Source organism: Staurois parvus, unplaced genomic scaffold (assembly GCF_062004578.1).
Source record: "Staurois parvus isolate SC_StPar_1 unplaced genomic scaffold, SC_StPar_1.0 ptg000176l, whole genome shotgun sequence".
Taxonomy (NCBI): domain Eukaryota; kingdom Metazoa; phylum Chordata; class Amphibia; order Anura; family Ranidae; genus Staurois; species Staurois parvus.
Window position 1 is genome coordinate 3,240,063 of NW_028317972.1, and position 12,303 is coordinate 3,252,365.

General features: G+C 42.2%; 1 protein-coding gene across 2 annotated transcripts in view; it reads right to left on the minus strand.

Annotated features, from left to right (window-relative positions):
* CAMSAP1 (calmodulin regulated spectrin associated protein 1) overlaps nt 1–12,303 on the minus strand; it is a 100,551-nt gene that overhangs the window by 73,093 nt on the left and 15,155 nt on the right. For both annotated transcript variants that reach the window (XM_089677061.1, XM_089677060.1), the window contains exon 2: nt 11,042–11,204. In XM_089677061.1, the coding sequence (XP_089533187.1) occupies nt 11,042–11,204 (163 nt within the window). The remainder of the gene's footprint in view (nt 1–11,041; nt 11,205–12,303) is intronic.

The window sequence follows — 12,303 nt, forward strand, 5'->3', positions numbered from 1 at the left end:
TCTACCAGAGCTTGATTAGGCTGCTCAGCAGGTACTAGTACTGAGGACCCAAGTGCTTCCATCTGCGTGTGTAACCTGAAAGGATAAACTTGTTTTCCCTCATTGAGGCTGCGCTTCTGCTGAGCGGTTTAAAGAGCCTGACACTCCCCTTTCCTGATGAGCACCCAATCAGTGCTCATTACACTGCAAGGTCTCACTTTTCTCTGCTAGTTCCCAGGTGTGATGCTAAAGACAGGCAGGGAGGTGAATAGTAGATAAATATTTAATGTTTTTACCATTGAGCTGTTTAAGTGGCCATAAGGCTCTTTTGTTTTTAAAAGCCCCAGACATTCCTAAAATCACCTCAGATTTAAATACAATTTTGATTAAAAAATGTTTTTTTCTTTGATCAGAACAAGCAGATTGTCATGAGGTACAACTAGACTGGGACCCTGATTTAGTCCCTTGGACAAGTAGGCACAACAGAAATGATTCCCTCATCCACACACTTGATGTGGATGGGGGAATCAACTTTTTTTGTGTTCAGTCCCCTAGTTGAATGTAAAAATAAAAACTCCGAGAAGAAAAACTGGAGCTTTCCGCCATCAATACAATTGAAGGACCGTACCACGGATCTGGTAATTGCTGATACAGAAGCCATCAGAGTTTACTCAAGCACAGCCAGCCAGTACAACCACTCACTTGTATTGGCAGTTGTATGTGGCAAGTGCAGCTCCCTGGGTGCCAGAAAGCACCGAGTATATGCCTCAGCACACAGGGCCTGCCAAGTGTCCATGTGCATGCAGTCAGAAGATGCACTGTCAATGAGCACCAAAAGTGAACACAAATGAGGAAAAAAAAAATAAATAAATTTGTTGCTAGGGTGTCCATTCACTTTAACCACTTCAACTCCAAACACTTTCCCCCCCCTTCCTGCCCAGGCCCATTTTCAGCGCTATCACACTTTGAATGACAATTGCGTAGTCATGCAACACTGTACCTATATGAATTTTTTTTGCTGGTATTTATTCACCACTGGGATTTTGATTATTTTTTTGCTAAATAAATGAAAAAGTCCAAAAAGTTTGAAAAAAAAGTGTTTTTGATATAAAATTTTGCAAATAAATCTTGGCCAAAATGTATTCAGTTATTTTTTTAGTATAAAAAAATAACCCAAATTAGTTTATAGCCAAAAATTATAATTTTTTTACAAAATTATTTTTAAATTTTTATTATTTTTTTATATTATTTGTGGGTTTTTTTACATACTGTCACCCTAGCTATACACTGTCACCATAGTGACACTGTACTACTTGTGGGGGGGGGGGTGAAGATTTTTTTTTTTACACCGCATGCTTTTACACCCATAAAGGCTGTAAAAGCAATAATTCCTCCTTCTCTCTGGCTGCATTATTGCAGCCATTGATAAATACTGTGTGAGCTGTGATTGGTCACAGCTTGTCACATGGTACAAGGCTGTTGTGAATAGCCTTATACCATGTGACCTCTGCGATCATTCACAGATTTCACACGTGGTACGCAATGATGTCAGAAGTGACATCTTGCTTACTACTCTTCATGTGATCACTGATTGGCCAATCAGTGATGACATGATCGGGACCTCACACAGAAGTCCCATACAGCGATCAGTGTTCCGCTGTGTCCAGAGGACACAGTGGGCACCGGATCACGGTGCTGCATGCTCCCAGGGAGTGCGCACTGTTCAAAATGGCGGGTGCTGTTTATGAACGGCAACCCACCACTGCACTGCCCCCATCTGGCTGTTTATATACATGGGCCGGATGGGAAGTGGTTAAAGGATAAGTTCACCTTTGGGAATATGTAACATGTTCCCACTGTTGCAGCCACTGCCTACTGCTGCCCACCCCCCTCCCGTGTGAAGGGGGCAAAGTTCCCCGTACTAGCTTTCACTTAAAAACAGCGCATTCATTTACAGCGTTCTGTGAATGAACAAACTACTAGTGCTGACAGCCTTAGCAGCTGTCGGTTTGTAGTTCCCAGCGAACTAACATGGCATTGCGGAACACCAAGGTAGTTCATTGAATCTTCCTATCAGTATATCTGCTTCCCGTACAGACAAGCAAATATACTGACAGGTCTGCAGGACACCTGCATGGCACCAGCGATCAGCAGATGCTTTACAGGCTCCTGCAACCAAAAATTATAAATACGCATTTTTTTGCCTGCAAAAAAATGTGCATTTATTAATTCTGGTCAAAAAGTGAACTTGTCCTTTAATATTAAATTCTATCCAAGGTTTGGTAACCTCTTTATTATTAAAGTGGTTGAAAACACTTACATATACCCAGTGAAGTGACTGGCCTCCGGTGATACAGAGATGAAACAAATCCTCATACAAGTTGTACCTGTTTATCTGAGGTATTCTCTTCTCTACATCCATTCAAAGTGCTGAACTTATAAAGCTTGTCTCAGAATTCAGAAAAAAGGGGTGGGGAGCTGAAGGTTACACCCTTCAGAGCTCACTGAAGAGAGTGATTGGAGGGAAAAGACACACCCTCCTCCACAAAGCTCACAGGAACAGAGCTGAGAATGTCAGTTTCTTGGAGGTCCCTCCCTGTCATTGTTTTCCTTTTACAGTAAGAAAAACTTGTCAGAAGTGATCCATGCAGATAGCACAGGAACAAAGCAGCAGACAGAAATGACACTTAGTGCTCCTAATTGAGACAGGTACACACTATAGAGGGATATGCTTTGTTCATATTTCATATCTGAGGTTTACAACCACTTTAACCCCTAGCCTACAGGGCACTTATACCCCCTTCCTGCCCAGGCCAATTTCCAGCTTTCAGCGCTGTCACACTTTGAATGACAATTGTGCGGTCATGCAACACTGTACCCATATGACATTTTTATCTTTTTTTGTGACAGATAGAGCTTTATTTTGGTGGTATCTAATCACCTCTGGGTTTTTTATTTTTTCTTAAACCAAAAACCTGAAAATTTTGAAGAAAAAAAAAGTTTCTTAGTTATAAAATTTTGTAAATAAGTGAGTTTTCTCCTTCACGGATGTGCGCTAATGAGGCTGTAGTGATGGCCACTGATAAGATGCACTGATGGACACTGGTAGGTGGCACAAATGACGAGGTACTGGTAGGTGACACTGATGAGCATTGACAGGCATCACTGATAGGCACTGAAAGGCAGCACTTATATATGGCACTGATAGGCGGCACTGACAGGCACTGATAGGTGACACTGAAAGGCAGCTCAGATGGGCACTGATGTGCACTGGTAGGCACTGATATGTGGCACTGATGGGCACTGGCAGGTGGCACTTCTGGGACCACACTGATCATCAGTTCCCTGATGATCACTGTACCTGTCCCCTTCGCGGAATGCCGATTACCGGCTCTCCTCTCCTCATGAGCTGTCAGCATGGCAGCTCGAGTGGGGAGAAATGCCGATAACCGGCATTTCCCTGTTTACATGTGATCAGCTGTGATTGGACACAGCTGATCACATGACCGAGCCGACATCTTTGGCTTTTTCCATGGATCTGTGATCCGCTGTGTACGAGGGACACAGCGCACCGCCGATCGCCGCGCGCTCCCTGAGCCGCGCATGCATGGTGAGAATGGAAGGACGTCATATGACGTCCTATCAGAACGAGAGAACCACTTTGCGCCTGTCATTGGACTATATGGAGGGCGGGAGGTGGTTAAGGTATACAAGTTTGTGCATAACTCTAAACACATCAGAACTGTCCATCTTGTTCCCGCATCCATGTCTAATTGCTATCATTTAAAAGCGAACAAACTATTACACAGCGCTACTTTGTGTTAATTCATTACATAAGCAGCATAACCAAAACAGAACTTAATAACTAATAAATGAATTATCTTGTAAAGTGGCTGTGCTAATAAGAAAAATAAGTCCATGCAAATAATGTTCCAATATCCACAAAAGTGCATCAGTGCTCTGCAAAGTGACTCAAAATATTTAAAGCGTTCCAAAACCCAGGACCCTGCATTCACTATATCTGGTCTCCCACAGTACACAGAACATGGAAATGCAATTATTTTAGTAAATATAAACTGCTAAATACCTTTTCTCATCAGCAGTTACAGCAGTCTTGTAACTTCTATCAGTGTCCAGCAGAGTACATGTTAAAGCTTGCAGGAGTGTTCATTCTGCTCTAGGAGGGTGCAGAATGCCTGACCTCTGTCTGGACAGTGCTGATAGGCCATGTGCTGAACACATGCACTCTCCCAAAAAAACAAGAAACAAAAAACTATCTAGCAATACACACCAAACTGAGCATGTGCAGAGTGTCTCCACACTATATGTCTTATTAGGTGATAAAAGGGGGGCACTGGAAGAAGGGGAGGCTCAGAGAAGTCAGGATCAAACATCCTTTTTACACAATGCAGAGGATTAACCCCTTAGGTTCCACAGTGAGTATAACAAGCATGCCTTACTGCATATACAGACTGATTTTACTGTTGTGGGTTTAGTAACACTTTAATAGTTCGTCCGTGCATCAGTGATCCTCCACTATCAAACCAGAGAACTCCCCAACTTTCCATTTCTACTTTGGTTTTGCTGTTTGCGTAATGAATGAACACAAAGTAGCGCTGTATAATAGTTTAGTCACTTTTATCGGACTACTCTGTTGGGTACTGCTATACAGCTGCTTGTCTGTTGAAGATCTATTCTAAAGCCAATCATACATGGATCGAATTTTAGATCCATGTTTTGGCAGACTGGCTATAGTCAGAGCTGCTGATCAGTGTATTGTGAAAGTGGGGAAGTTTCCCTGCTGTCAGAATACAATGACTCTTAACAGTTTCTTTCACTGATATCTAGCATGCCTAGTTCTGTGAGAAATGTCTGATCTCCCCGTCTACTTCAGCTCTTCCTTCTCTTCTGGTTTGCCTGACTAGTCTCATGTTTGCCCTTTACAAGACAGCACTACTGAATTCTGCAGGACCCTGCGATAGGCCCTTATGACAACCAATGGACAACACTGGCACTCCTGTATCCTTCCCCCTGCCGAGTGACCCCACAGCAAGCTGCTTGCTATGGGGGCACTCATGTAACCTTAACCTGTAACCTTAGCACAGAGAATTAATTAAGGTAAAAACCCTTCTACTTGTACCGTCACTTGAAATAACATGAAATAGGTACAGAAGACAGAGTAGGAAGATTGTTTTGTCTCTTACTGGAAATCAGCTTTAAAGTCTCCTTTAAAACTAAACTACAGGAAACCTAAAAAATCTCCCTTTGGGCTGTGTCAACACTGCAAGAGTTAACTGCTTGCTTTTGTCTCGGGAATTTGGAAAAGCAGATTTACTTGCCCAACCCTACACTACTGCAGGCTCCTTTGCGCTACTAGACTGGTCCCTGACATCAACAGGACCGATACAGGGCCTATAGTCCTGCATTGAAAGCAAGGATGCTGAGGGACAGTCCACCGGCAGAGCATGGAGGAGCACGGACTATTGGGGGATCAGAGGATCAGGTCGTTTAAACTGCTTTTAATGTCTCCCTAAATAAAAAAGCAGTTGACCTTTGCAGTGCTAGCGCAGCCCCACTGCAGGGGAGAATGTTTAGGTTTCCTGGAGTTGGGCATTATGTTTTCCATAATTTAGAGTGAACTAAACTTACCCTTTAAAGTGAACCTATGCCCAGATTACACATACAAAAGTATTTACAAATTATAAACAAGCAGAAAACAGACTTTAGAACAGGTCCTCATTCATTTCTGTATTATATGCATTGTCTTTATTTATAAAACGAATGGGCTGCCCTACAAGCGAAATGCGTTAGAGGGTACATGCAATGAACTACATACTGTACATGGGGGCTTAGCTTTTCTATGACAGCAGATTTTGGCAGTGTGCCAGCCCTGTAATGGAAACAGCACAAGTTCTAAGCGGTTAGAAACTGACTGAAACCGAACTCTAGAATCTTTGAGGACTCTAGAGAGATGCATGGGGCTCTCATTAATCCTAACATCACCCTCACATACTGAAAACCGCACTGCAAAATGCGGTTTCCCTGTGGCCACGTTTTCTAAGCAGGTGAAGTAACCTTTCCCCTATATTTTCAGTAGATACAACAGCCTATTCAAATGAATGAGCTGCTGTGCACGAGCAACCCAGCCACAGGAATACCATACAAGTGTGAACCTAGCCTAAAGCAGTATTTAACCCTCAGTGTTTTTTTTGTTTAACCACTTGCCCTCCAGAGGATTTACCCTCCTTCCGGAACCGGCCATATTTTGCGATACGGCGCTGTGTTACTTTAACTGACAATTGAGCGGTCATGCAACACTGCACCCAAATTAAATTTATGTCCCTTTTTTCCCCACAAATGGAGCTTTCTTTCGGTGGTGACTTTTTGCTATAAAACATATCCAGTAACAAAAGTAAAATCAAATTGTCATAAATCTAGGCCAGGTATTCTGCTACATGTGTTTGCTAAAAAAAAATCCCAATACGTGTACATTAATTGGTTTACGCAAAAGTTATAGCGTCTACAAATGGTGGTTATATATACTGGAACTTTTTTTTTTTTTATACTAGTAATGGCGGCGATCAGCGACTTATAGGAGGGACTGCGGCGGGCATACTGACACCGGGTGGGAGCTGACTGTCACTGACATCCCCACTGACACCAATACAGTGATCAGTGCTAATAAGCACTGACACTGTACTGACACTGGGCAGGAAGGGGTTAACATCTGGGGCAATCAAAGGGTTAACTGTGTGCTTCACATTATGTGCAGTTTTACTATGTAAGTATGCTGCTTTGTATTGCTCTGCTATGCAGAGCAATACAAAACAGCATGCTGGTGCTGACGGGAGAAATCTGTATTGTTTACATACAGACCTCTCCCCTGTCAGTGCCCCTCTGCGATCACCGGTGGGGAATCTCCGGCCGGGACACAGTGATTGACAGCTGTAGCCGCCGATGGCGTGCGCACCCCCTACTCGGAAATACAAAATTATATATATACATACACACACACACACACACTCAGGGCACCCCCCCCCCCATTCTAAGATGTAAAAACCTAAACTAATATTTTTACATAATGCAGCAACATCCACAGACTTGGGACATCCAGCGATCATTTTTCCCAAAGCTTGCACTGACTGGTATTCCAATGTTTCTCTCCTTCACTCAGCTAATGGACACCAGTGCTAATGGAGAGGGGCAGGGGTAGGGCAGACAAGGATTCTGTGCAGGCGCCCAATGTCCTCCTTATCAACCAATGACGTATTTGGTTGTTAGGATGAGGGTAGCTAGAAGGTTGTAATGGTGCACAATGAAAACCTATGGAATTGTGTAACTAAAAGGCAGGCTTGATCCTCGCACTGGCTTCTCTACCATTTGTGGGCAATTTTTAGGCAATTAGCCAAGCCACCCCAGAAGAAACCTGAAGGCACCTCAGGGTGCCTGGACACCCTGGTTGAAAAAGACTGCTTTAAAAGCACAATAATTTGATAAAATTCTTACCCTAGCACTTGCCGTATGCAACTTTCAATGCTGCTGGCTCCTGCTTTAAGAGCCGGAGCCAGCTGTCATTCAGGCAGCTGGGTGGAACCCAATCATTTAGTCAGAATTAAAGTGTCCCTTTCCACAGCCTGCAACCTATGCTGCCTACCACATATAAAAAAAGATACCTACCTTTTTTCAGCCAGCTCCAACCTGGTCATGTGATCCCGTAGATCTGGCTCCCCTGTGTCAGTGAGCAGCCAGCTGCAGGGCAGATGAAGGAGCACTGACAACTGGCTGGGCTATGGGAGCCGTCACTGCTCCTAGGATTTCCAGCTATTGGCGAGTGCTCCGACACTGCAATTTTTAACTTTATATATAGTGCTATGCAGGGTTTGCCTAGGGATATTGAATCATAAAAATTGTTCTTTTGTGTGCTAAGAATTCATACTCCAAGAATGATTGGTGCATTTTTAGATACTGCCTGTATTGCTCAGTTGCAAATTCACTGTATAAAAATTGTGTGGTTGTCGATAGCATGCAGATTGGCATCAGTGTGTGGAAGCGATCAGATCTGCCATATGTATAATTTATGTAAAGTTGCCTAGCACTAGTCAGCTGACAAACTGTACATGGTGACAGCGAGAACTGTGTGTTTCAGCAGTGGGAAAAGTGGTCTTGCAACGATTCTAGCTTGAAGAATCTCAGAAGTGCATGGAAATCACTTGGCACCTCCACAACCCTTCAAGTGCATGAGGCTGCATGTAAAATTGCAGCAGACTGAATATACAATTTATATCTGCATGCGTGTATGTTCAGCCAGCTAAATATAGGCAAGCCTCCTTCCAGTAGCAGCCAGCGATATTGCAGGCTGTAATAACTGTTTTACAGCCCTGTTTTTAGCTCCTCAAAAGGAAACTCTCTCCTCATTCCTCCTCCACCAAACACAAATGGTGCCCTGGTTAGCAAGTCATTGGTAATGATTTTCTTGACAAGCAGCACTCAGGCTGGGAGAGGGAGAAGCTGCACAAGGAGCCAATCAGCTATGCTGCATGTACCATCAAGCAACATGTTGATAGAGGGGGGAAAGCAGAGTGACAGACAGATGAGCTCATCACTATGCAGCTTCTCTGTTACTGTTCAATTACAGGCTGGGAGATGTACAAGCAAGTAAGAAAAGATGAGGGGGGTGTATCAGCGCAAATACTGCTGAAAGTCCTTGGTAGTCTTGGTATGGGATAATGGTGCTAGAGCGTGGGGATCCATGTAGCACTGAGGGCAAAGCTTCCAAATAGACTGTAGCAGACTCTGTAGATGAGAGAAGGAGAGAAGCGCCTCTAAGTGCAATCTGTTTCTTTATTGAAGTATATATGTGTAGGAACACTCACATAGAGAAGGTAATAGTAAGCATAAAAACCGTGGTTAAACAGTAGGGTGGTATCCAGGGTGAAGAGCCGTCATCTGCTGCGGTGTGGAGTGGTCAGCTTGCCGCTGGAGCAGCGTGGTAGCTGGAGAGGAACAGCGGAGTGTCTGGCTGGCGCGCACGTCCTCCCTCAGAGCCAGGTGGAACGCACGCTGGAACGCAGCGGCGGCGTGGCCGTGATGACGTCAGATACCCAGGGTGCACTGCGACGCGTTTCGGAGCATGCGCTGGCCATGGAAGGCGGAAGTGCGCTCCTTTTTCAAGCAGCTTGAATACATATATACTTCAATAAAGAAACATATTGCACTTAGAGGCGCTTCTCTCCTGGGAGATGTACAAGACCTGTAGGGATTACTCAAAGTGTAATTTCGGTCAAATTCTAACTAAGCCTAAATATACTCCCACTGCCATTCTAAGAATCTTCTATCTACCCTGTAAGGGCTCATTCAAATGTGTGTTGATTATGAAGAATGATGCAATGCTCATTACCGCCTATAGCATTTATAATGTGTTTATGACACTTTTCTTGTGTTTATGAAGTGTTGAAAACGCTTCAAGAATGCTTGATAAAAATCTATGAAACTTTTGCTTTTCTAGTGTGAAGTGTTTAAAGGGGATGAGACATAGAGGGAATGATCTACTTTGAGGTGTAGTTGGGTTGTGGGGTGATAGACATTTTTGTGAACTCTCTACAAGATGGATTCATATATTTTGATCTCTTTGACACTTGGCTTGGTCCAGCTCAACTTTGCTGACACAAAAAGCTTTGCCACTGGCAATAACGCCCAATGCCTCTGCTCCTACCTGGCCCTGTCACTATTGTTGGCTGGTTGGTGTTTTTCGGCTGCACGCAGAAGCAAATGGTGTTACCACGTGACTGCTCTGTACAAACAGGAAGTGGCTGGAACTGCTCTGTCCTAGTCCTCTATTTCCCAGTGCATTCTGGGATACAAGAATCTCAAATGTCTCTTCCCCAATGCCTCACACTTTATAAACACTTCACTAACACGCCATAAATGCTATAGGTGCTGTTAAGGTGCGGTTATAGAGCATTACCATTAAACTCAATAGAAGCTGTTGACAAGCATCAATGCCTCATGAAAGCAACATGCTGCTTAATTTTTAATATGACAACACAATACAATGCTATAGCTTCAGTGTGAAGAGCACTGTGTGGTGCCATTGTAATATTCATGGCAAGTGTTGGAAGGGCAGTTTTGAGGCTTCAAAAATCCTGAATAAAAGCCCTAAAAGAAAAGATATCTATGCTTGCCTATTCTCACAATGTGCATTATACCTCATGTTATGGCGTGAACAAACAATAAATAAGTAAATCTGGAACAGCCCTGCTTGCATCTCAGTCTAACCTGTTTAGCTACCATGATTATTTCTCCTGCACATCCTGTAAAATTCCTGCATGGCTGTGCCAGTAGTGCTTGGGATCATGTGACTCAATGTACTTAAAAAGGAATTCCAGGCATGTTACATTTTTACAGAGTTACATTGGTCCAGCCTGAACCAATTGTCCAAGTAAGGTATATACATAGTTATATTTGTAACTATAATAAATACAATGGGAATATATATATATATATATATATATATATACACATACATATATACACATATATACATACACACACACATACACACACACACACACATATATACATATACACATTCTTCTTGAAGCTCCCTATATTGAAGGAAGGGACAATTCTCATGGGTGTCTGGCACACCAGATAAACCACTTATTATCCGGGACAAAGAAAGATGTCAACGAATACAGATAACTGCATCCTAAACAGCACAAAAAGGCCCCTCTGACAAATTTAATATGCTGCGCACATTAGTCGTAAGTGTAGCCGAGTGCAGTATCAGAAACCAGCGAGACCTAACACACTCAGCTTTATACTGCCTATATCATTGCTGCCTTCAGAGATGGGTCAGATCTATTCATATTGCACTGGAAAATAAAGGAAGGATATGACTTGTTGCTATGTGCGTATTACTCCTCACAATTTTCAGTTATAAGATCCACATCAAAAGTAGAAAAATAATTCAGCAGTATTGACTTCAATAGTAACAAATTAAAACAAAAACAACAGACTTGTTTAAGAAAAAAAAAAACAAAACAAAACACACAGATCTTACCAACTCCATAAGCCTTCGCAAAAATCCATTGTAAATTAGCAGCAATTTTAGCCCTGAAGGAATCGTATATATCAAGCGGAACAACCTCCACTGTAGAGTCCACAAAGGAATCCATTTTTCTTCTGGTGCTTTCTCCAGAGGCAGACACACCAATATCCACCATCTACAGAACAAAACACACATACATTACTGGACATTGTACTGACCACAGTAGGGAATTAATTTGCAGGTTTTGCAGTTTACTGGTGAACCAAACTTTTTTGAAGGAACTATAGGCCAAACTTTTTTTTTCATTTTGGATAGAGTTAGGGATTATAAACCCCTGTCAATTTTTTTTTTTTCGTTATCTGTGTCCCATTGTGGAGATTTCCCCTCATTTCCTGTCCTATAGCCAAACAAGAAGTGAGAGGAGATCCCTGCAAATTAAGGGAATTCCTTGGTGACCCCCAGGTCACAAAAATTTGTGTCCCCTTTGGAAGATTTCCCTTCTATTACTTTTCTGGGAACAAACTCAAAATTTGGAATTTTCTTTTAATTTCACTTTAAAATTATGATGGTAAAAAGGAAAAATAGAGAGTGTGAGTCTCTTTAATGGTGGAACAGGCAGCAATAAAAACCACCAGGTGTTTTACTCATCTCCAATCTATCTAAAACTAAAAAAAAAAAAAAAAAAAAAGGAGGCAGATTTGGAAAGCAGCATTGTTGGTCTGGGGTGAGATGGGGGGGGGGGGGAAGTAATAGTAGATTTAAATACAGTAACACACTGAACTCCAGCTAAAAATTTCTAAATCAGTTACAGCAAACTATTTTTTTTTCGTTTTGGAATGAAAAGTTTACATAAACGTTGATCATTTTAAGCACCACAGTCAATGTTAAATGGTCTGTCTTATCCCTGTAACTGCAAGGGAGTTTTCCTGTTGAACAACAATAGACTTTTTAGGCTGGCCATACACTATACAATTTTCTTTAGAAAATTGCTTTAGATTTACCAAAAACCATATAATATGAGGTCAAACCTAAACAAAACTTTTAATTGTAACCAATTAGGCAGGCCCTTGCACTACACAGTTGAAGATAAATCTAAAGAAAATTGGGCAGAAATTGAACAGAAAATTGCATAGTGTATGGCCACCCTTACTGGCCAGACCACCAGATGAAAATAGAAGAAAGTAAACCTAAAGAAAAGTAAACCAATATTGCAATGACATCTAAGAACTGGCAACATAATAAATGCTTTTAGGTTTAAAACTAATTTAAAGCAG